General features: G+C 33.4%; 1 protein-coding gene across 1 annotated transcript; it reads left to right on the top strand.

The window, feature by feature from the left end:
• The first annotated feature begins 3 nt into the window (after nucleotides 1-3).
• Nucleotides 4-27131, top strand: LOC111425587 (NEDD4-binding protein 1-like). Its single transcript, XM_023059715.2, has 4 exons — nucleotides 4-128; nucleotides 257-1437; nucleotides 14087-14308; nucleotides 26791-27131. Exons 2-4 carry the CDS (start codon nucleotides 260-262, stop codon nucleotides 27002-27004), a joined length of 1614 nt encoding a protein of 537 aa, XP_022915483.2. The 5' UTR covers nucleotides 4-128; nucleotides 257-259; the 3' UTR covers nucleotides 27005-27131.
• Nucleotides 27132-27181: the final 50 nt, after the last annotated feature.

Raw genomic sequence — 27181 nt, 5'->3', positions numbered from 1 at the left:
TAGATGTGAATATAGCTCCGATAAAACTGTCAAGACAAATTGCTAATGAAAAGATTTTTAATAAAAACTTAGTGTTTGTAGTGAAATATTCGATATTAATAGTTATATAGTGATTTAAAAACGATAACGTAAGTTAAATAATATATTTAAAAGTTATTATATGAGGGTACCACTTTTATAACCTCACTTATTTATGTATCAAACCAATTTAGACATTATTGTAATATGAGTAATCTGATAAGATATTTGTTTATAGAAAATGGCAAAAAATAAACGCCTTATGCATAGAACGGTTACGACTAGAGCACAAGCAAGAAATTTACAACAACAAGTCAGTAGTGGAAACCAGACACCTAATAATAGATCTATTAAAAAGAAGCAAACAAAAAAGCATAAACGACTGTTGAAAACACGATTGTCAATGGATAATAAAAGAAAGAATAAAGCAATCCCAAAGGTTGCTAATTCCCCTTTAAAAACAAATAAAAGTGACCCTTTGACAATCCAAATTCAAAAAGAACTTGAAAAGTTACGAAAGTTAAATAATGACCAACATAAAGATATTTTTGGCGATAGACACGTTTCACTTTCTGAATCACCAAATGGGAAAAGCATACAAATAACTTGTAAAAATTTTGGTGAAGAAAACATAAAAAACGAATCCAAGATTCCATTCAAATTTGGTGATAATTGGAGTGAAGTATCAACCATTCAAGTTGAGTCTCAAAATACTTTAAATAACTCTATCAATTATAATGACACAATCCCATTTGCTTTTCCAAAAACTTCAACTTCAGATGTTAACATAAACAATTCCTCAACACCAAAATTTACATCACGTTTATCATTGTCAACACAATCAAAACTTTTTATTCAAAATCTTCAAGGAAGTAACAATTTAAACGATCTAAAAAATGAAAGAACCGAAAAAAATGCTAATGATGAATCAGAGAGTGATGTTATTTGTTTGGATACTGTTGATGAATTGGAAGAAATGAATACTACTGATGATTTAATTTGTATATCGGATTCAAAATCAGAATCTTGCATAGTAATTGATGATGACAATGACAGTCCTGAAAATGTGAATCTAATTGATTTAACTTCGCCAAATAATACTTTAAGTAAAGTTACAAACCCCCAAAAAAATCAACAAACTCAATCGACCAATTCAATTGCGTCACATAATTTTCCATCTACTTCAACTCAAGGCAGAATGACGGAAAGACGCTCTGAATTTCCTGTGAGTTTAAATTCAAGATTTATGGAACCTCCTGCTGTTTTAGTACCGGTGTTACCACAACACTCCCAATTAAATAATTCATTCCACTATAACCATCAAAGTAATATTTATGGAAATAATTTTTTAAATTTTGGATCAATTCGAACTACAGGTCTTCGGCCAATTTTTATTGATGGAAACAATATTGCAATGTTGTAAGTATTAATTTTTATTAAGTCTGAGTTACAGGTATTGACAATCAAAGCAATACTTTGTAATAAAAAACAACCTTACGTTTTCGTATATACAAAGTATCCAGGGATGTTCTTGTAAGTTGTGGCATGATTTTAATCACAAATACTAGAGTTAAAATTATGATTCATGTAAAAATTTTTGGTATAAACCCATAAATGGCTAAGATATGGGCTTTCATAGTTATGAAATCTTTAAACATTTTCTTAAAATTTTCAATATGGTTTGTCTTAGAAAGATAAAATTTGGTAAACAGTGCAATTTTATCATGAAAAACCGTTTAAGATCACCATTGGAAATATGCAACCACAGGATTAATGCTATACAGGTGTTCACAAAGGTTATTTCCTTAAAACTTTTGTAAGAGGAAAAAAAATTTATTACTGATTTTTCAAACTTATCTCAGCATAAATAATGCGTCGGATATGTTCAAACCACTAAATCGCATGAACTTTATATTCTAACTATAGAAGTTAACTAATTATTCCCATTTTTATGTAAAAATTATACGTTTCCTAAATTAAACATTTTTCAAGTTAAATTTACGATATGTAACCAATAACATAAAAGTTACAACTTATGTTAGTGAAAAATATACGGACAAATCAAATTAAAATATGCCTAATTGAATAAAATATTTTAAATGTAAATTTATGTAATAACACACTATGTAAGTAATAATAATAATAATGATCTTTATTTCGCTAAAATACATAAAATTCTGTATTGCAAAAACGTCCGGAAAAAATATAATAAATTTGAGTTTAAAACAGTTTATGTAGGGAAGAAGAAAAAAAGAAAAATAATTGCAGAATCGAAAACCTCAACCTCTCATACAATTTAAAAACTCATTTTCATTGTAGAAAGCGCCTTCAATAAGTACTTTCTTTGAGTCTTTTTTAAAAATAGTTGTAGGCTTTTGTAACCATTGCTTGGGAAGAGCATTTAACAAATGACGGTGACCGTATCTTGTCATAGTTGTTTTCATACGGCAGTACGGTATGGCGACTTGTGTACCATTTCTTAAATTTATCAGTGTCCTCTTTTCTGCATATTAATGAAGGTAATTCTATTTTAGCCTTGCAAAGTTGTTGGTAGATGTACACAGATGGAAGTGTGAGTACGTTATATTTTTTAAATAGGGGCTTAGTTCTTGGATTCGCCTGTTCAATTATTCTTAGCGCCTTTTTCTGCAGTATGAAAACAGGCATTATATGACCAGACGCTCCCCAAAGGCGTAGCTCATCTTGTTATGGAAAAAAGCAAAGTAAGCGGTTCTAGCAGCAGAGGCGTTTAATATTTGGCGAATTCTTAAAATAGCGTAAATGGCAGATGACAGTTGTTTCATCAATATGTCGCTATGATCTTTCCAGGTGAGTCTACTGTCCAAGTTGATACCTAATAGTCGGATTTTGCTTAGTGTTACGATTAGTAGTCAAAGTGATTACTTCGGTTTTGTCATCATTTAAGGTCAAACCGTTGTTACTGAACCATTCAGCAGCCTCCTTCAGAGCACAAGCTATAGCTGTTCTGACCGGTACTGAGCCACTCTCTATCAAAGTTGTATCATCTGCTTAGAGTATGGCTTCAGATGAAATATTTTCAGGTAGATCATTGATATATAAACAGAAGAGAAGTGAACCAGCGATCCCTGCGGTACTCCGTTTATCACAGGTAAACAAGAACTCATTTCACCGTTGAGGCTGACCGCCTGACTCCTATCTGTTAGGTATGAAGTAATCAGTTCCAGTGGTTTTGCACGTATACCATATTTTTCCAGCTTGGCAATAAGACGAGTATGTTGAATGGAATCAAAAGCTTTTGTTAGATCACATAGGATCGCTGTTGTTTCATCTCCATTTTCCATAGCTTCCCAAACATTATTAAGGAGAGCCTCCACAGCATCAATTGTGCTCACACCTTTTCTGAATCCAAACTGTTTGCTGCTGAGTAGCTTATACTTTCCGAGATAAGCTGTTAATCTGTCTAGTAGTGTCACTTTTGAAAATATTGGTAATATGGATATCGGTCTATAATTAGAGCAATTTGACGGTTCTCCTTTTTTATCGATTGGTGTTGCCCTTGTAATCTTCATTACTCTTGGTACAACACCTTCTTCATAGCACGAATTTATTTATTAGCTAAAGGAGCAGATATTTGGTCGGCACTGTACTTTAGAATTTTAGTGTTTAGAAAGTGTATGTCCATTGAACTTTTGCATTTCAAATGTGATATGGTTTCTTTAATTTCATTTGGAGTTACGGGTGTGAGGAACATGGAATGACTCTGAGATTTTATTTTAGCAGCTGCTGAAGCTCCAACGTTACATACATGTTGCCGATGCATGCGAAAAATTTGTTAAGCTCATCCTTCGATGGTTGATTATCCGTTGTCCTCTTATTCCTTTGAATTTCGCCGTTGATAATTCTCCACATCCCAGCTTGCCGATTACCAGACTCTTGGATACTTTTAACATATTGATCCCTCTTGCGCTCTTTCGCAAAATTAATATAAAAATCTTTGTAACTCTTTAGAATTTCTTTTAAATCTTCACCGCCACGGGCGTTATAAGTTTCTTGTATGAGATTTAATGTTTCTTTCACCTGCAGAGTTTGAGCATCCATTACATATTGTTTTCTTTTACGTGGTCTTTGTTGAATTGGAAAAGGAATATTCACGAGGTGTAAATATAAATTTAGAAAAACATCGTGTTTGTTTTCAGCCCCGACTGTATTAAAAACAGTGTTCCAAGTTTCATTTTCCAATAAATTTTTGAACTGCAATTGTCCGTATATTTTGGTGTTGACTACTGGAATAGTTGGTAAGTTTAAAACGATTCCATGATGGTCAGAGATCCTAGATTTTAGAATGCTAATGGTGTATAGATCGACATTCGTGAATATGTCGTCAATTAAGGTTCTAGTCGTTGTTCGAGTCGTTACAGATTCTCTTGTGTATCTTGTGTATTCAGAGGTAGTTGACTTTAAACCCACGCAAGCCATAGTATTAATGAGTTCCCGTGTAGCCCCATTGAATATTAAAGTGTCTATGTTGAAATCTCCTGTTTTGACGATTTTGGTTTCCGGTTTAAATTTTTACAGTAGACCCAATGTTACCATTTCAACTTTTTCAAGAAATATATTTAAGTTAGCATTCGGAGATCTGTACGTAGTCATGATGATTATATCTAACTGTGTTAAATAGATTCCAGCTATCTAACATTCCATTTCAATTGAGTGTGAACACAAGTTTTCAATTTCGATATACTTGTAGTCATTACAAACATATATACAGACTCCGCCAGCTTTATGCTGTGTTCTTATAAAGCAGCAGGCTTGTGTGTAGGAGTCTATGTCAAACATTTTTGCATTTGATGTATTTAACCAGTGTTCGTTAATGTAGAGAATGTCAATTTTAAAGCTTCAACTTTATTTGAAAGCCCCTGTATATTAATATGCATTATATTTAACATATTATACGGACGGCATATCATAGCGATTTTTGCATATGTGTTGTTCGCGATTTATTATTGAATTTGAACGTTTCGTGAGGGTTCATAATTTTTTCAAAATTTCTCAAATCCGCAGTAATTTTGAAAGATGAGTAGTTATTCTGGATGTTTTGAATTCACGCTGTCACAGGTAACTTCAGGAAAATTTTCTTTTAGATGGTTTACAATAAATTCTGTTTTAATTGAGTAATAAATATTAGGAGTATTTATTTGTAAGTGAACAAATCCTCATTCAAACAAATGCCCTCCTAATTCGGCACACATTTGAAGACGAGTTCTAAATTCTTTACAAGAATTACGAATTTTCGCCAGTGGTAGAGATTCTATCACATTAATCATTCTTAATTTTAATACTTCTGCATCATCTTGTAATGACTGTAACAATTGTAAACAATTTGTTTCAATCGTCCCCAAAAATAAAAATCCGTAATTGTAAAATCAGGACTATGTGCTGGCCATCAAATAGGACCATTTCGTTCAATCCATTTTTGACGAAATTGTAAATTTAACCATTTGGCACAATGTGTGAATGGTAAGCTGGGCAACTGTCTTGCTGAAAGTAAATTGACCGTATAAAATTTAAGGGTAATTGGATTTACATCGCTCCAATAACGACAATGCTGGGACGAAACAATGTCATTTGTTGAAAAGCTATCTGAAAAGCAGCGTCTTCCTCATTTAGTCTCTCTGTCTGCCTCTTTATGGATAATACAGAACCCGTTTCAAATTTTTTTTTCATCTGTTTGCGAGCCCCACATGAGATATTCTTGTGTCCGGATATTTTTGCTGGAATTTTTGTATAACTACACGAAAACATGATTCACTAGTACCATAGTACAGTACTAAATAAATTCTCTCTTTCACGGTTAATATCGCATGAAAAGACTTAATCTCACCAACATAAGTTGTAAGTTTTATGGTTTCTATGGTTACATATCATAAATTGAACTTCAATTTCAATTTAGAAAAAAGTCCAATCTGTACATAAAAATTGGAATAATTAGTTAACTTTTATAGTTAGAGTATAAAATTCATGCGATTTAGTAGTTTGAACATATCCGACGCATTATTTATGCTGAGATAAGTTTGAAAAATCAGTAACAAACATTTTTTTCCTCTTTGTAACTCGATTCGGGGACATACTGTATTTGGTGCACTTCAATGCTAAACAAGCGTTTTAACCGTTTTAATGTTATTTAACCCGGAGAATAACATCTCACAGTAATACATTGAAGAAAATATTGTTAATAACGCCATCGCTAGATTTTTTATGTTACTAAAACTGTCAGGTTCGTAGTTGCACTCTCCTTCATTATTTAAACGATTCCGCTCAAAATGTTCAAGCTTCACTCTTAACTCAACGAATATGTGACTCCAAACACTTTCTTGAAATTCTACCAGTTCCATTTCTAAATTTTCAATTTCAGTCATGTAAATCCAAAGTATTGTAAATAACTACATCCGGATATTTAATTATTTTGATGTTCTCTCCCAGGCTTTTAAATTTGTAATTGTTCAGATAATGAATTTATTATATTCTGGTAAAAAGTATACACCCGTTACATTAGTGGTCTTCTCAAAATACTTTTTTAACCTAGGAAAATATTTTAAGTTGACTTTTGAAAGATTTGATGTATCCAAACATAACATCAATACTTTTGCCAAAACCTTGTAATTTTTTTTTAGTTCATTCATATGAACAGACAAATCCGTAAAAAACATCAAATTATTGACCCACTTATCATCATTAATCTGGGGAAAGTTTGCCAGGTCTTTATTCTCAAGAAATACTGTAATTTCGTCAAAACGTTTCACAAATCGCACAAGAACTTTACCTCGACTCAGCCATCTCACATTATTAAACATTAGCAATCCACTGTAGGTTGAATCGACATCTTGCAATAGTGCAGAAAATTCTCGCTTATGGAGAGGTCGAGTAGTGATAAAATTAACAATTTTTGTTACAATGGACATTATACTATTCAGTTCTGAAAATCCTGGTTTAGTACACAATACCTCCTGATGGATAATGCAATGGAATGGTACAATAGGATGTCTAACAGGTTCCGTAAACAATTTCACGAATCTCACACTTTTTTCCAACCATATTTGCCCCATGTGTTGTGACCGACACAATTTTAGAAACATCAATGCTGAAGTCACTGAACTTGTACTGAAACTGTACTTACTGGCACTGATTCTAACTTTATCAACTCTTCTCTCACAGTAAGGCTATCAAAATATCTCTTAATAATGGCCAACTGAACATTTGATGTGATATCAGTTGTTTCATCAAGAGAAATCGAAAAATATTTAAGTTGTTTAGTTGATGTTGTACGTTTTTATTAAGATGTGTTATTCTTCCTTTGGTGGTATCTCTACTGAGTGGTAATTCAGAAATTCTTTTGATAATATCATCTTTATTTTTCATATCGCGAAATAGAACTGGTGCACATTATCGAAATGTTTCTTTAACAAATTCTCCGTCACTGAGGGCTTTTCCACGTTGAGCTATGAAATAAACAACATAATAACTTGGTGATGCTAAATTTGTAGAGCTTTTTACAAATTTAACGATGGAATTTCATTGAGATTTATAACGTTTAACTGCCTAGCAATGTATTGCTTCCTATCATTCATAGTTTTCTTCAAGAGCTTACAATGAGTAGTTACAAAGTGTCTTTTTATATTCACTGTTCTGCTTACTATCGTTTCATTACACAAAATACACAATGCTCTGTTGTTTCTATCGACAATCCCGTACATCTCGGTCCATATATTTTGGAAAGGTCGGCTACTGGTACTTCCGCACCTGTTATCATCCAATTTTCCTTTTTTATTTTCCATTACGCGGATGGTAAAATAAAAAATTACGAAAGATACAAGTTTCTGATCTGCCCATCTAGCTAACCTTTTACAATATTGTTACTCCAAGTATAAAACAAATTTACTCTAAGATAGTACGAGTATGTACGTATGTATAACCAACTTTAAATATGTACTGTTGCAGTGTATATCTTTTTTTTCTAACCCTGCCACTTCTCTCCCTTAACGAACATCAAACAAGTTCTTTTTTTAATTCTCGTAAAAGGAGAACGAAAAAAAGCTTCGTTACCGATACGTACTATATAATTTTATTTATTACCATATATTTATTTACAAGCTCTATTTCACGGTTTCAAAAATAAACTATCGTAGCATAGATAGAATAATAGATCATCACAAAACCGTACAATGTCAAATAAAAAAGAATGGATCATATCATTACACTATTTTCGTTATCATTTTGAAGCGGGAAAAGATGATATACATATAATTATTATAAATAATTTAATCATGGAAATTCTTGTCTCAATGTGTATACACGTGTCATAGGTTCGCCATCACTGTTAGGCAATGCTAATGCAGTGGTGAGATGATATTGCAAATAATTGATGATACTGTTGATATCAACAGTTCGGACATTTCGGAATATCCAAAAGTACTGCTTGGTGTGTGCCACACGAACAGCAATACCATACCACTTGTTGACAGTACAAGAATTAAAAATTGCTAATCATCCGTTGCGAGTACAGTTTTGCCATACTATGATGGAGAAATGTACACTCATGTTCGGACACTCACTGGAAATAGCCTATATTTCCTTATTACAAATCGTAAAGAAAAGTACCTCATTTCTTTATAGTAACCATTTCTTTATAGTAACCAAATAAATAATTAATTATTTATTAGAATAAATATTAAACGTACAATTATTAAGGTCAGAGAAGCTTATACTTGATGTACAGGTGTCCCAATTTCGATGTCCGCATAGGCTACCTCCGAAACTAAAAGAGATAGAAAAAAAGTAGCTTACACGTCATGATCTCGTTTTTCGAGAAAATATTAATGCCGAAAACTCCGGACGGCTATCGTCTTTTGTTTTCGCCCTATCGGCAAAAACTGAAAATTTTGCGAAAACGACAATCGCGAATATCTCACTTATTATCACAGATGGAGTATTATAAATAAAACATTATATGGCAACTTTTTACGAAGAATTCAGTAGCGTAGGTAGAATTTTTTTCCCATCTCTTATTTTCGAGATTTTAGACGTAACTTTATTTTTTTAAATGGAAACCATAGTTGGCTATGACCTAAAATAATTTGTTATTTTCTTCTGATAACAAATATATATTAGTTTGTGGGGTATATTTCTTATAGTTCTTGAATAATTAACAAAAATTCATTTTATTCTATCTAAAACTATTGTATGTATTTAAAAGTTAATGTTGTTATGGTGATAACCATACCATGATGGAAAACATTGTTTCCAATTATTGCCAAAGTTTGTAGTAGTATTTAAAAATTCACTAACAACTCTGGCGTTATGTGCTGGTGCTCCGTCATATTGAAAATATATCATTTGAGACATATTTAATGGCAAATTGTCGACCAAAGGCTCAATGTGCTGCCTTAATATATTGAGGTATTTATCTGCGTTTAAGTTTTTATGGTAGATACTATATGCCAAATATCTATTATCTAAAAGCGCACACCATACATTGAACCCCAATCTTCTTTGAACACTCAGAGACTTCATCGGTCCAGATGACATTTTGAACAAACAGCAGATTATTTAATTTTTCTAAATATCATCTACAAAATTCTAATCTTATTGTTAGATTGACATCTTTGGCATGTAAATAATGAGTGGTTTGTATGGTTTATACTTATTTTTCTTTCATATTCGGGAGCAGCGGCTGTTGGGTCAGACGTCTTGTTCAATTTCTCTGCAAGATGTTGAAGGATTTATCGCAAGTAAAGCCAACACATTGTGTACACACACAAGTTACGTGTCCTTTATGGCCACCTTTATGGGTTTAAACCAAAAAATTTTTCACGAATCGTCATCATTTTAACTCTAGTGTTTGTGATTAAAATTATGCCACGACTTACAGAAACACCTGTAAAAGAGAGTTTTGCCACAATTGTAACGACAATTTAAGTATTTTCTCTTTTATTTGTTTCTTCAAAAATATTTTATGTTTTTCATACTTGCTGTTTTGTCTTTATTAATAGTCTTGTTATTTAAAACTAATTTATTTTCGAGAACTTTCTACCCTTTTCATTAGCTTGGATACTATTTGGATCCTTTCTTGTAGACATAATAATGTTAACTATTTAAACTTCCACTACAGTAAATGAACAAATTGGATTAAATGATAAAGTAAGTTATTTATATAATGTTAAAATCGAGCATTTAAAAACAATCATTTAACTCCTTAATGACTGTGATCAAGGACAGATATAGTCACTTATCAGCACCAAATTTGCCAAAATTAATTTCAGGACCAAAATCTTTGATTAAGTCATAATAACCTTACGAATGAGCTATCTACGTCCTTTTCAATTGAAAGAATAGCAAGGGCTGAAAGCTGATCTTGTGTCATCAAATTCCTCAAATATGTTTTAATAATTTTTAATCTCGAAAAATTTCTTTGTGCAAACGCAACTATGATATCGCCGGTGATATAGTGACAATAATTCTCAGGACTACTTCGATAGTGGGATATACTTCAATTAAATTTTTTTCTCATCTGTCTTTTGAAAAAGTGTTTAACGTTTCGGATACCATGTTGCAACCTTCTTCCGATACAAGGTCGAAGTGACACTCCACCGATAAGGATAAAATAAAAAGGTTTAATTATCAATTTTTGTCTACTCGAGTTGTTGCGTCAGGCCTCTGCAAAAGCGAGTCCCCGGGCGATCGCCCTGTTCGCTACCCTCTAAGACTGTCATCGCTTTGTAGTCTGTTAATGGCACTAGATACTTAAATAGTAGGTTTCGAGAGTTGATCTATAGTCTACGCCAGTGATGGTATATCTACAGCTTGGCGGAACATTTTAACACGGAAAAACTGTGAAATATACACTGTACGTTTTAATAAGTAAATCAAAAATCGAGCAGAAATTAAAAATCTTGCATAACATTGTTAATACGGCATAAAACGTTATGTTTGGATCAGGGTGGAATTTAGTTAGGTGAGATACACTACATTGGGGTAGTGGTTATTTATTTATTGAGAAATTAGGTTGAATTAGCTGAAGTCAGGTTATGTTGATTTGTTTCTAGTATAGGTTTGTATGTTGCTTTGTTACAAATAGCTAATTTTGATAAGTAGAAATCTTGGTTATTTGGCGTAATGTAATTCTGTCCATATATCCAAGCTTCTTCAAGATGATGTCGAAACAATAGCAAAAATATCTACTGAAAAAGGTGCGCTGTGCAATTACGATTGTCTAAACAGACTTTAAGAAGAATTTTGCATTTACACTTGCATGTAGATAGCATGTCAAAGACACAATCCTTGTAAATTTTGTGAAAACAAAACAGATAGGAAACATTTGATAATAGGCAAATATTTGCCTTTCTAGTCATGTTAACAAGCAAAACGGTCGTCTTTGGGGGATAGAATATAATAATAATAATATAGAATAACACAACATCTATCATTTCACCTCTCTTCAAAGAGTATTACAGGCATTACAAAACGTGGCATAAATTTTTTGTTGTTCAGTACTATCTACGACATGTGTCTTGAATTTTAAAAATTTGACTGCTGATTCATAACTCCTGTAAAAGTTGTCAACAAACAAAGTTCATCCTTCATTTAGCTATTTATCTGCTAGTTCAATGCAAACGTTTTCGGCTATGCCAACTTGCGTTCTTCCGCTGGTATCACGTCCAGAAAATATATCGCAGTCTATCGTTTCGTTATTTGTAAAATGCAAGTTTGTTAACGGTTATTCAAAACGATAACGGGATATACTGCTGTGCGGAAATGGAATGTTGTTAATAGTGTCCGTTGACCAATATTTAACGAGCGGTGTCTGTACTAAACCCATCTAAATCATCAGTCCGATAAATTTTGTGTTTTCTTCAGCAATTTTTCAGGGTTGCCATCTGTTCAATCGCGCATGATCAGTCACTTCTTGTTGATGCAGTTTTTGCTCTGCATATCTATTAGTCTAGTGACTGACTAATAGGTTTATCCTATTAGTCTAAGAATAGCGAAATCACTTCACTTGCTTTAGTATCCATTAGAAGCCCACCTTTTCTGGTGAACGGAAATGATTGTTGCGAATTTGTTCCACTGGAATGTTGCGAATTCACTTCTTCTTCTTTGTGAATAGCAAATTCTTCCAATATACGTCAAGGTCTTCACTTGCATAGGTATAATTCATCAGTGTGGAAGTCTGAACTCGATGAAATTATACTGGGTGCCCATTATGTATGGAATATACTATATATCTCGGTAAATGTTGACTTTATAAAAAACATTTTATACAAAAATTGTTTAATATTTTATTTACCATAATAAGACTGCATTCAATTGTTTTTAATTCAGAAAACAAATGAGTAACGAATCACACTTGAACTTTTTTAAATAGCAATGTATCCCTTCGTTAGGGTCATTTGATAGAGATTACTTTTCTCTTTACGATGACGTAAAGTTTTGTATCCTTAAAACAATTGAATGTAGTCTTATTATGGCAAATGAAATATTAAACAACTTTTGTATAAAATGGTTTTTCTATAAAGTTGATATTTGTTAAGATGTATACTGTATGGTCTATATTCCATACATAATGGACACCCTGTATATATCACTCTTCACTTTCAATTATACGTTTATGCCCAAAGTCCGTTGTGTATTAGTTGTTATAAGGTTATCCAACTCCAACAAACTGACGTTGACGGGTGAGGTAGGAAACGTGACGTCATTGGAAGAAAAATATAATATTATAAATTATAATATACATATAATATTAATATAATGTATAAAATAATATTTGTATTAATAATTATTATTTAAACACTAAACAAGTGTTATTAAACTCAAGAAATAAAGAGTTAAAACTATAACTAACATTAGATATAGAACTAGAAACATTTGATTTTAGCCGCATGTCTCTCAATACAGCTAAACCCGAATGATTCTAGTTCTAGGTCTAGTGTTAGTTCCACTTTTATTTTAGTAAAAATAGACAACAATTTAGCGCTTAATAACAATTAAAACTAGAACCAACACTAGACCTAGAACTAGAAACTTTCGGGATTAGCCGTCTTGAGAGACGTCAGGCTAAATCCGAATGTTTCTAGTTCTAGGTTTAGTGTTAGTTCTAGTTTTACACTAGCACTAGAACTAACGCAAGACCTAGAACAAGAATCATTCGGGTTTAGCCCTCTTGACAGACGTGCAGTGTTTCTTAGGATTTCTTCTGTTATTCAACGAATGATGATGTCATAATTGCTTCCGTCTCTACGAAAGTCTTGCCGCTGTCCTTGTCCCAGCGGGTCGATTGCGTTTGCATATTTTGGCTATTCAGTCTTCCGCCATTCTGTCCACATCTTGACACCATTGGTACTTCCATTCTCCTTTCTTTGGCCAACTTGCCAATATCTTGTATGCCGCAACTCTCAAGACTCTCTATTATCGCCTTGTTTGTTTGTCGGTTTTATAAAAAAAATCCTAAAATCAATCTGAGAGACATCAGAACCATTCTTAGTTTCTGCTTTGTTATCTATCTAACTGTTCTAGTGTCAGTTTCATACTTTACTTTCTACTTGCATGTACCTACTTATTTCTCCGAAATGCTTTCAGGAGGCACCCTGCGTTTTTTAATGCTGTTGTCACCAGGTTTTGCGCCTACTTATATAGGTTGAGATCGCTTGAAATTTCGACATCCAGATAGTTGAAGATTAACACCTGTTTAACACCTATGTCTGTCTTGGAGCTTTCCAGATAGATAGACTTCTCTAATATTTTAGTTTTTTCTGTGGAAATCAAAATTTATGGAGATTCTCTTCATTCTCTGTTATAAGTAGTACATCGTTTGCATAGCAGATTATGTATATCACTTCGTTTTTCATTTTCTACGTGTCCATAAATAGATTATATAAGAAAGGGCCTTGTTTAATTTTCTAGGATACCCTCCATAAGATGATGCTCCTAGTGATACATTTAGCGTTGTTTCAATAAAAGTTTTTCTAGAAACTATGAAAACCTGTTTTAGGGAACTAAATCTTTCTTAACTTTAAATTCTTTTTTATTACAGACATTCAAATGGCAGATTCTTTTCTGTTATTGGACTAAAAATATGCATTGATTACTTCAAAATGCGAGGCCATGATGTAACTGCCATTGTACCGCAAATTCGCAAGAGAAAGAATCAAAACTCTGATCCTAAATTGTTGTTTAAACTTGAAAAAGAGGGTAGTGTAATTTTTACCCCATCAAGAGTTATTAATGGCAAAACGATTGTTCCATATGATGATAGGTAAGTTACAGTGCCGCACTTAATTATTGACACAGTAATCGTATTTCGTGTTAGGTGAAAGTATTTTTGCTATATTCTTTAATTAATTAAATATCCTATACAGTTATTATTGTATAAAAAATTATTTTTAATTATCCTTTTTAAATGAAAACAATAAAAAATTATACATTTTCACAGCATAAAATTATTGGCACTCTTAATAATTGGTAAAAATGTACATATGGCTAGCCGAAATGTTAAAAATTCTAAATGTGTGTGTCTGTATTTTCCCCTATTGATAATTAATTTAATTTGTAAATAGAATTCCATTTTGTCTTTATCGGGGCGCAAAATAATTCTTCATTTGTACAATCAAGGCAGATTACATGCTGAGATTACAGGAATGATGAATAGAAGTCGAATAATATTCGGAGCGTTATTAACCGATTTAAAGGAGCATCAAATTTCAAAAATGCTAACTATATTGGCCGTCTCCGAGCTTTAAGCGAGCGGGAACGCAAGCAGATAATGCGAAAAGTTTAAGCAGAACCCAACCCAACCCAAAAATAATAAACAAAGAAATAAAACAAGATTTTGGAAAGGATACTCTTCTCATGACCGTCAAAAAAGTACTACACGAGGCTGGTTATAGTGCATGTGTTGCGAGGCGATAGCTCGCAACGTTGTAACTGTACCAATAATTTTCTGCGTTGAAAATGAGTATTTAATTAATTAAACTACAGTGGCCCACAGCTTATTTCATACAGTCCATAGTTCAAAATCTAAAGAGAAGTGAATTTAAAACAGAATTTTTTAGACAAAATTTGAACATAATTGTTAAGAATAATACTTATAAATTAAGTAAAAAAAACTTCATTTATTAAACAAATTGGTTTTTAACAATTACAAACTAGAAAACAAAAATATTATTCAACTTTATGTCACAACTTATTGATACAGTTGAATTCAGATATCTAACTTATAAACTGCTATTGGTTTTTTTTGTTAATTTAATATTTGGTGAGATCGCCTTTGGCATTTATCACCGCCTTTAGTTGATTTGGCATTGATTCGACCAGTTTTTTGGATACTTGCCATTCTTCAAGTAGCGCATTTTTCAAGTCTTCTTTATTGGATATTTTACACTTTCGTATATTTTGATCCAACATTACCCATAGATTTACAATGGGGTTCATATCGGGCGACTGTGGTGCCATTAAGTGAGGGCAATTCCAAATAAGCCACGACTGTACGATTCCTGATTTGTGTTTTGGATCATTGTCCTAATAGAAGTGAAAATTGCGTCGTATGCCTAGGTGTTTGACCAATTTGGACCAAATTTCGCTTAAAATTACAATTTTTTGGTCTATAATTTCGCCAATAAAGATTAAATTTACTATGCCGGCGTCGGATATGCAGTTCCAAACCAACACGCTTTTTTAGTTCCGTATTTGTTTTTCGCCATACATTGAACAAACCGTCCGAGCCGAAAGTATTAAACTTTTACTCGTCGACAAAATTACCTCATTCCAAAACTCTAGGCATTTCGAAATATGTTCCTTTGCAAAGTTAAGCCGACTTATCTAATTTTTTTAGTTATAAAGGTCTTCTTATGTGCTACTCGCCCATGGAAGTTATGTTAGCGAAGTACTCGCCCAACAGTTTCAGCGTTGCAAGATTTTCCTAACTCTTCTTGGATCTCGACAGCCAATTTTGGAACGAATAACTTTGGATTAGCCTTGATTTTCTCAATAATCAATCGCTCATCAGTTGTGTTGAAAATCTTATTTGACGCAATTCTCCCCTTATTTATTATACGATTTTCGTGCACATATCTTTCTATAATGTGCTGTACTGTGGATGCACTTAAAAATAGTATTTTGGCAATTTTTTTAATAGATTGTCCATTTTTGAAATATATAAAATTAATCAAGTTGATCAATTAAAATAAACTACTTGTGGACGATAAAAATATTTTTATTGTAATTTCGGTGCGACTAGTTTCGTGAACAACTTCACATCATCAGGAACGACTGAAAACGTATTCATAAAAACACACAATGAGAAACATTAAATTTTCAAAAAATATATAAAAGTAAATGAAACAATAGTTACCGTCAATGAGATTTGAGACGAAGAAAAGATTCGTAAGAAATGCATCTGTGCAAGATGGAAAACAATTATTCGAACAAGGTATACGTTATCATATAATAGAAAACTTATTTGTTTAAAACGAAAATAAAACATGAAAAACGACATGTAAAATTAGAAAACATGTAAAAATAGAGCCCGTCCAAATGGTGACGGAAAGTTTGGAAGAATGAAGAAAGAAAACAGGTACAGGTTTTGAGATCCATCGCGCAGACGTGTAAAAATCAAAAAATAAAAAAAATTAAATTAATCTAGTAACATTTCTATGTAGGTATATTAAAGTCAGGCAGATCGTTCATTAAAATGTTATTTTTATCTTTGTATAGAGATATACAGGGCTTCCCAAAACGTCCGGGGCGCAGTTATAAGTTTTGAATGAGTGAAAAAAAAATAAATTTTCTATCTAAGAATGTAGTCATAAAAACTACATTCTTAGATAGTTTAGAACTTCCACGCAATGTGGAGTTTTTTTAAGGGATGACGTTTTCATGTTTTTTTGGACATGTATTACGATTCTTCGGCCTCGCAATAACCCAAACGCTCATAAATGGAATTTTGAACCATCAGGAGCATATCCCTAGTGATATTGGTGGTTTCTTCAAGTATGCGATTTTTCAAATCATTTATTGATTCTGATTTCGTTGTATACACTCTACTTTTCAGAAACCCCCAAAAGAAAATATCGCGTGGTGTTAGATCAGAAGATCGTGGTGGCCACTCAATTTCACCTCTTCTACCAATCCAACGGTTTGGAAACGTGCGGCTTAAAAAATCTCTGACTGCGTGACTAAAATGTGGAAAAGCACCATCGTGTTGGAACCACTTATTGTCAATACCATTAGGGCATACGGCACGTACACTTGGAACCACTTAATTTTCTAACAGTTGCAGATATCTGTCTCCGTCCAAAGTTCAATTAATAAAAAATGGACCAATTACATTCTCTCCCATAATACCAGTCCATACATAAATTTTCTGCTGTCTCTGAGTATGATCTTCTCTTATTAAACGTGGATTTTGGTACGAAATAGCTATTTCTTTACAAAATTCTGTGAGACTGTGGACAGAAGTTTTACCAATTCCATGTACCTGAGACGCTTTTAATAAAGAACTTGAAGGTTCTTCAATAAAAAACAGTAACACTTTTCGATTTTTTTCTGGACTTCTTGCAGATTTCGATCTACCAGTTCTCGGAAGATTTTTCACAGTTTCCTCTGCTTGAAATCTTCGATCAGTTCTTTCGACTGTTTATTTAGAAATCGGTGGTCGTGGATAAAAAAAAAATCATTGAAAACGTGCCGCAGTTCATCGTAATCTATCCCCAAAGCCACGAATCAATTTAAATGTTCTTTACTTTACATCTAGTGGCCCATTTTTGACCTGTTTAACCAACGTAAAACATGTCGCATTCCGGGCACTGGATGCTATACACACCATACAATTCCTCTTTTTTGGTAATATTTTTGGTATTGATGATGTGTTTATATATTTTATTGTTGGAGACATAACCAGAAGTGGTGTCGCATATCTGAAGGTTTTTTTAGTAATGGGGTTGATTATGGGCGGTTTAAAAGGCAGAGCAATATATTTAACTGTAGACTTCAAATTGGCATAGACAAGTTACTGTTGCTTTGAGAATTGTGGACTCTGAAGTAAATGCATTTCTGATAAAGAGAAGTTGTTATTAAAACCGACCTTTATGATATTTTTGACTTCTCATTCTAGATCTTTATTATTGAGAGGAACGTTATATATGCGGTTGAAAAAGAATCTAAACGCTGCACATTTGTGCTAATCATAAGTAAAGGATGTTTTACTAATGATACTATCTGTAGTGGTGGATTTCCTGAAAACATTAAACTGTAATCCACCATTCTTATCTGTGTGAATCTGTAAATCTAAGAAATTCAAGGACTGGTTTATTTCCATTTCGAAGGTAAATTTCAAGTTGCAAATACTATTAAATAAGTTAACAAGGACTAAGAATTTAGCTGAAATATCATTGTATATGATGAAGATGTCATCCACGTATTGGGCGTAAAAGAGAATGTCTTTAACAAAGAGATTATATTTATCCGAGAAAAGTTCCTTTTCAAAAGCATTTACAAATATATCTGCTAATCTGCCAGAAATTCTAGAAGGTTTATGAAGCTATTAATTTCCAGAATATTTAGATTATGGATGTCTTGAGTAGTAATGATATGTTTTTTAATAATGTTTAATGTATGATGCTATATTAGAAAACATGCTGAAAAGAATCATAAAGAAAAATTTGTGAAAATATTTGTTTAGTTTTGCCAATAAATGGATTTGATACTTTTATCAGGTTTATGAAGCTTGATTAAACAGTTCATTCCTGGTATAAGGGGATTTATGACAGATGAATTAAAATTAGTGATATTAAATTTATTTAAATGGGATGCCTGGTGGTGTGAAGTTGTTCACAAAACTAGTCGCACCGGAATTGAAATAAAAATATTTTTCATCGTTCACAAGTAGTTTATTTTAATTGATTAACTTGATTAATTTTATAATCTCTACGATGAATCTGGAATCTAGACTTGCAACATTTTTGAAATGTTTTAAAACCAGTTCTCGCTGTTCAACGGTTGTTTGACGACAAATTTTTTAATTGTTATTAAATCACTCAAAAATTTGGCATTATCGTACTTGATGATATTACTTAGTTAGTATACATAGCAACAAACGTCATGCCGTCATCAGACCTCTGACTTAGGCCCACTATTTTTGATAACACCTCCTATGAATCCATAGAGAAGGCTCTAAACGTAAAAGATACAAATCCGTCGACAATCAAATGGCGTATAGCCATGTTGAAAAGTTGGCAGATCACAGCCAGTCTGGGAGTCATTGACTATTAAGGCTCTAAGAGGATGTCCCCAAGGGGGAGTGCTATCACCTCTGCTATGGTGCCTGGTAGTTGACGACTTGATGAACACCCTAACGAAAAATGGATTCAAGATTCAGGGGTATGCTGATGACCTGGTAATGCAGAAAGCCCTACTACTCACCAGTACTTGGTGTAGAAGCAATGGGCTCAGGATCAATCCAAATAAAATCCAAATAGTCCCTTTGACTTGGAAAAGGAAACTACAAATAAAAGTACCCCCATTGAAAACAGAACTATTAACCTCAAAACAGAAGTTAAATACTTAGGGGTAATACTAGACAGTAAACTAAACTGCAACTCACACTTCGACAAGGTGAGGAAAAAGCCCATCATGGCAAACCAGATCTGGCGCAGGCTCCTAGGAAGGAACTGGGGTCTCAAACCACGAATGAGTCATTGGGCCTACGTAGCAATAATCAGACCCATGGTCGCCTACGCCTCACTGGTTTGGTGACCAAAAACAAAACATACAGCTGGCACAAATCCAGCGGTTAGCATGTCTTAATACAACGGGTGCAATGAGATCTTGTCCGACGGCTACTTTAGAAGCCCTACTCGGTCTCAAACCACTCCATTTATATATACAAAAGGAGGCAGCTTCAAGTGCCTTATCACTGAAAACAGTTTCTTGACTCAAGCTGATGCAGGGTAACCTCAGAGGACACCTCGAAATCCGCAAGGACCCATGTCTAAATTATCTGATTGAAATTAAAATGGACCTTATACCGACAGAATACAATTTCAACCAGCTGTACAAGGTCATATTTAGAAGCAGGGATGATTGGGCGAAGAGTAGGCCTCAACTAAAAAGAGGAGCCCTAGCCTTTTACACCGATGCTTCAAAGACAGTTAGATCCAGAGTAGACATGGTCACCAGTGGACCAAATAGCCACATTAAACTGCCCCTCAGCTCGGACATAACCATTTTTCAAGCAGAAGTTCTTGCTATAAATTTCTGCACCGCTTTGAACCTACAAAAGGGACAGAAAGGTGCATCCATAAACATTTTCACAGGCAGTCGAGCCGCCTTAAAGGCAATTCAGGCCTGCACGTATGACTCCGCACTAATCAGAGAGTGTACCAGCAACCTGAGAGAACTCGCTAGGAGCAATGGTGTTACTCTATGGTGGGTTCCAGGTCACAGCAACATTGAGGGTAATGAGAAGGCGGACAAGCTGGCCAGAGAGGCAGCGAATACGCCTTTCATTGACCTGGTTGTGAACTACAAAAAAACCACCTAAATCAAATAATCAACAGTTGGGAGACCTCAAAGGTAACCTTACGCTGGAAAGAACTTCCAGGTCACAGACAAACGAAGAGTATGATAACTCCGTCGCAAAATAAAACCAAAGAGATTTTATACCTCAGCAAAGGAGATCTAAGGACGCTCTCAGGTTACCTGACCGGCCATGCGCCCCTAAAATACCACCTCTTCCACATTGGACAAGCTGAGGATCAAACTTGTCGAATTTGCAACGACGAGTCAGAAACAGCTGAACATATAATACTGTGTAATTGCGTCGCCAGAGGCCGTCTAAGACACAAAATTTTTGGTAAAGCTCTTTTGACACCTACCGACATAAAGGTACAAGACCTTGGCGCAATACTAAGGTTCATCAAGGACCTACATTTGCCCTAAACTTTTGGAGGGCTAAAATTACAATAGATCTTATAGGTCACGGTAACGAGAGGGCCGCTCCTCTCAGCCCAGCAGCAATAATAAAATAAAATAGGCCCACTATGTATCAAACAACTAAGTGTGGAATAAAGTGTATCAAATAAGCTGTGACATAAAATTAACCAATATTTTAGTTTTCTAATTCGTTTATTATTAAAAACGAATTTGGAGTAATAAAAAAGTTTTTTCTTTAATTTACAAATATTATTCTTAACAGTTACGTTCAAATATTGTCTAAAAAATTCTCTGTTTATAATTCACACCTATTTAGGTTTCAAACTTATCTAGTGTATCAAATAAGCGGTGAGCCACCGTATAGCCTGTATACGGATTTATTAGCTCACCATCAAACTTTGACATATAATAGCTAATCCAATTACCAAAAAAAGCCAGGAGATAATCAGCAACGGTTAACATTTCGTGAATGGTAATTGCAGCAACATGCCCAAAATAATGACTTTATTTCAAATATTCTCTGGACAGATGAATCATGTTTTACACGAGATTGTATAAATAATTACCATAATGAACATATGTGGGCATTACAAAATCCGCATGCGATTAGACTAAGGAAATTTCAACAACGTTTTAGCATCAACGTTTGGGGTGGAATATTTAACAACAATTTACTAGATTTGCATGTCCTTGATGGACGTTTGAACGCTGTAAATTTTTTTTGAACAATACACTTTTTGATTTACTTGAAGATATACCTCTTAATGTAATTCAAAATATGTGGTACCAGCATGATGGTGCCCCAGCTCATCGCGGAAGAGTAGTTGTCGAGTGGTTAAACCAATATTTTCTAAGTGGATTGATAATAATGGTCCATTTGCTTGGCCACCTTGATCCTCCGACCTTAATCCATTGGATTTCTACTTATGGGGTCATATCATCAATTGTGTATCAAGTGGAGGTTAACACATGAGAACAGTTATTAAACAGAATACAAATGGCTGCTACTGAAATAAGGAATCAACCAGACATTTTAATTCGGCTGAAGAACTCTTTATTCTATTTTGAACAGTATTTGTAATATTTTTGTTTTAAAAAAAATGTTGCAGTTAATTATGATATAAAAATTAAAACTTTAAAGGGGTATAATTTCGTAAATAATTGAAATAGGACATATATTGTGTTCATTAAAATTTTTTTTTTGGTAATTGGATTAGTTATCATTTGTCAAAGTTTGATGGTGAGCTAATAAATCATCCTGTATAGGAAAGATACAGTAATAAAGTCTGCATACACCCCAGAAAATCATAATATCTCAGCTCCTGAAATGTAATTCAATAAAATTTTTAAACGAAGGATATTAGAAGTGTATATTATTATAATATTTTACATAAAAATGTATAACTTATTATTTATAATGAAAAACACAAAACATAATCATATTTTTAACTCAAAAAAGTCTACATACAGCTATAACACGGCTCTATTTTTTATTTGTAAACATCATAGTTGCTGTAGTTTGCGTTTTATTTCATATCAACGTTGTTGCCATAGCAGTATACTAACATAAATCAGCTAACAATGGAAGCTATACGAAAAGAAATACCTTATGCAGTGCGAAATATCATAATTCACAATCATAATAATGGTCGTTCATTAAGTGAAATCGCGAAAATAGTTAGTAAAAGTCGCTCTTCGGTCCAGACAGTAATTCGAAATTATAAGGAACTTCAGTCAATCGAAAATAAATCAAGAAGTGGCCGGCTACGTAAACTGACACCTAGAGATAAGCGATCAATTTTAAAAACGATCAACGATCAGCCGACAACAACTGCGGTTGAAATAGCCAATCATTCGCGGCATCAAGGTCTATAACCATAAATCTGGAAACAGTTAGACTGGTGTTACGAAGTGAAGGCTATAACAGTAGAGTTCCAAGAAAAAAGCCGTTTATATCCGAAATAAATACGAAAAAAAGAGTCGATTTTGCAAAATTACATGAGCAAAAGAATACTACTTTCTGGCGTACCGTTGTATTTTCGAACGAAAGCAAGTTCAATATTTTCGGCTATGATGGCAAAGCAAAGGTATGGAGAAAGAAAAACTAAGAAATGAATAAGAAAAACTTGAAAGCCACAGTAAAACATGGCGGAGGAAATGTAATGGTATGGGGTTGTTTGTCGGGGGTGGTGTAGGAAGTTTGGTACTTGTTGAAACAATTATGGACCGCTATGTATGTCTGAACATATTGCGATACAATTTAAAGGAATTGGTCAATAAATTAGTCTTGGGAACAGATTGGATATTCCAACATGACAATGATCCTAAGTACACAGCACACATTGTGACGAAATGGGTATTATATCTCTAGTGTCAGGTATAAAGGGCTTAAGTGACAAAATGGCACTTTTCAATATAGTAACAGAGTTAAGTCAGTTTGTTTTTCCCTTTCGATTGGTATTGTGGGCTTAAGTCTAACACCAACTGCTGCTACTATTTTAAACCGGTCTATAGGCTATAAGTCATCAGAACAGTTCGGTATTATATTCGTAAGTTGACATAAGCCCTTTTGAGCAACCAATTTAAAACTATGCAGACGTTCCTAAAGACTTAAATTGACTTAGGTCTTTCATATCAAACATGCTTTGGCAATTCAGTCCATTATTAATTTAGTGTTATTGTACAGAAATGAGTGAAAGAAGTAAATATATAGTGCAATTGGCTCTAGGATGTTCAGGTAATTATTACTCTTCTAAAGTACAACGTATTTTTCAGACGTTATAGTGGCAAGAAATGGCAAGAGGTTATCTGTATGCAAGGACTGTTTTTGCAGGACTTTGGATGAAAAAGAGAAATTTATTAGAATGGCTATCAGCAATAAAACGAAGAATACTTCTGGTATTACTACAAATGATGGAAGAGGCAAAACATCTTCCGCAAACAAAAAAACGGAGGAAGAAATAAATGCAGTAGTAGCACACATTACATCGTTTCCTTCATATGAAAGTCATTATACCAGACGCACGAATGACAAAAAGTATCTTCCATCTCATTTAAACTTGCAAATTATGTACGATTTATATAAGGAAGAAACAAACAATCCTGTTGGTAGGACAATATATGAGAAAGAATTTCATAAGTTGAAACTCTCATTTAAAAAACCGCACGTGGATACTTGTTCTAAATGCGACACCTTTCATACGCAAGTACAGGTTGCTACTAACTCGAACAATGTGGAAGAGAAGCTCCGTGTACAAAGAGATCTACAGTTACACCAAGAACAAGCGAATGCAGCATACGAGGCAAAAAAAAACAGACAAAGAAGAAGCTAAAAAAAAATTGAAACACCTATTTTCCACCCACACGATTGGTTCCAGTTGGTCAGGGGAACAGGGAGAAAGAACCAGTTCAAGGTTCATGAGATGGAACAGAACGAATTTTTTGACTTTGCTCATTTACTAAAGACTGTATTGGTATGCCGAAAAAAAAATGTATCTGGTGAACCATTCTTGTGGCCGCTTGTACAATGGCTTCAATATAAAGAAACAGGTGTCGTACACTACAAAAACTCTTTAAGCGACACTGAGGAATTTAAAGTGCTAAGTTTCCTAAGAAGGGGAAAACTCCACAACTTGAAGAATTATCCACTCCAGCAAAGATACAGAAGTTCACTTCCAATTTCGGTTGATAAGAAAAACGATTTGTGTGCATTATTACGATTTGTACCACCTGTATTCCATGAATTCTATAAAAATTTACCAACTTCTGAGACTGCCATTGATAATGATCCCGATTTGATAGAACAAGTAGAAGAAGAAGACATTTAAGGATTGCTCTTAAGGACGTTGGCGTCGTTATTCTTTTTGTTTCGTGTTACAAACATATACTTTATTTTGATTATTCCAACATTTTGTTATTGAATAAAATTGTAATCACTCAGCGCCGTTTTTTTGCTTGACTTAAGTCCTTACGTCAAACAAAATAAATACAGGTAGTTATTAATCAGAGGGTCTTGAAGACTTAAGTCAGCTAAATTCAGGTAAATATTCATTTTTTTTTCTTAAATGTTGTAACCTAGCTATCAACTACTATTTCGGTAATGAATTGGTGCTGTTGTTACTTCTATAAAACAATAATGCGATTTACGAATAATTATAGAACTTTCAAACTCATTTTGTGGAAAACTACAATTTTTGACTTAAGCCCATAATACCTAACACCAAAGATATAACGTCCTTAAACAACTACACTCACCACCGCAGTCACCCGACCTCAACCCCATAGAGCACGTATGGGAGCTTCTTGACCGCAAAATTCGGAAACTAGGTATTAAAAATAAAAACGACTTAAAAGCTGCACTATTACAGGAATGGAAGACTATTTCACCTAAAATTACAGCAAATTTAGTTGATTCTATGCCTCGACGATTAGCAGCTGTTCTTGCTGCCAAGGGAAAACCTACCAAAATACCAAACCAAATATACAATGGTTATGCCCTACCAAGTATTAATTACTATGTAAATTTTGAGTTGTTTTGATTGTGAATGTAAGAGTAAACTACTGTATGTAGACTTTTTTGAGTTATAAATATGATTATGTTTTGTGTTTTTCGTTATAAATAATAAGGTATACATTATTATGTAAAATATTATAATAATATACACTTCTAATATCCTTCGTTTAAAAATTTCATTGAATTACATTTCAGAAGCTGAGATTATGATTTTTTGGGGTGTATGTAGACTTTATTGTACCACTGTACATACTTTCCCCAAGTACAATTTATTAGCTTTGTTCGTTGGGACTGCACTACTCTGCACGACATGGCACTCGTATGACGTTATAGTGCAATGAAGTGTAAGTCAGTGCAATGTCATGTCAACTTAGTGCAGGTCAGAAAAGTGTATAAACCGTGGTCCCAACGAACAGATTTTTATAAAAACAGTGTATAATATTTGAAATGGACGAACAGGAGATTGTCAGCGAAATACTCGTGAAAAATGAAATTATCGCAGAATGTTTTTTAGTAGCGTTTTTTTAGTATTCATTAATTATTATTATTATTTTTTATTTTTTTCAATTATTAGCGAAATATATTTTCTATACCAAACTACTAACCCTTATTAGTTTTTTCAAAAGTACTACTTAACGTATAAAGAAATCACATGCTAAATTGCACCAAAATCGATAAGCAGTACTTGAAAAAAAAAAAAATTTGGGGTGGTGAGGGTAGTTAACCCCAGCCACCCCTAAATAAGAAAAAACACATAATTAATATTTTTAAATGTACTATAAGTGTATTTAATGAAGGCAAAATCAACAGGATAGTTTTTAAATTATTCCAAAAAAGTAGGGGTAGTTTTCTACTGCCTCTACTGGTATTGAATGTGTACTGTGTTCTCTAATACAACAATTATTAATTATTATAAGGTTTCATTTTTTAATATTTATATCAATATTAATTATTACAAAACGCGCTTTCAAATATTCCGCCATTTTAGTTACACTGCACTTATTGAACTTAATCGAAAGCAGGTGCAACAAAATCTGCACTAACTTGCACCGGCTGCACTAAATTGCACTGCACCTGGCTCAACGAACAGTATGAATGCAACTGCACTAAACTGCACTATCCCCAACGAACACACAACATCTGCACTAAACTGCATAGTGCAAGTGAGTGCAAGTAGTGCAGTCCCAACGAACAAAGCTATTGATTACTATTAAAAATAGCCATTGTTGTTCCAATAATTAAGTGCGGCACTGTATTAATAAGAAATTGAGATTTTGACATTTATTTTTTTTTAGATTCATTGTACAATTAGCAGCTGTACACGAAGGAGTAATAATTTCTTGTGATAATTACAAAGATTTATTAGCGGAAAATCCGAATTTGAGAGATGCGATTGAAAATAGAGTATTGAACCCGACTTTTGTTAAAAATATGATTATATTTCCATCGGATCCATTAGGACAATATGGACCGAAATTAGATGACTTTCTTAAATTTTCTACACAATAGTCATATTAACTGGTTATTATCAATTTCATATTAAATTAAATTTAATTAATTTAATAGTTTAGTTTATAAGAATTAAAATATTACATCATAATTAAAAAATAAACGTTTAAATTTTTAAATTTAATAACAGTTTTTTTTGCCCGTTTTAGGAAAATTTTAGTTTGTTCAGTTGGTAGT

The sequence above is a fragment of the Onthophagus taurus genome, chromosome 7 (assembly GCF_036711975.1).
Source record: "Onthophagus taurus isolate NC chromosome 7, IU_Otau_3.0, whole genome shotgun sequence".
Classification (NCBI taxonomy): Eukaryota; Metazoa; Arthropoda; class Insecta; order Coleoptera; family Scarabaeidae; genus Onthophagus; species Onthophagus taurus.
The sequence above is the reverse complement of the archived record's forward strand: the minus strand, read 5'-3'. Positions and strand labels throughout refer to the sequence as shown.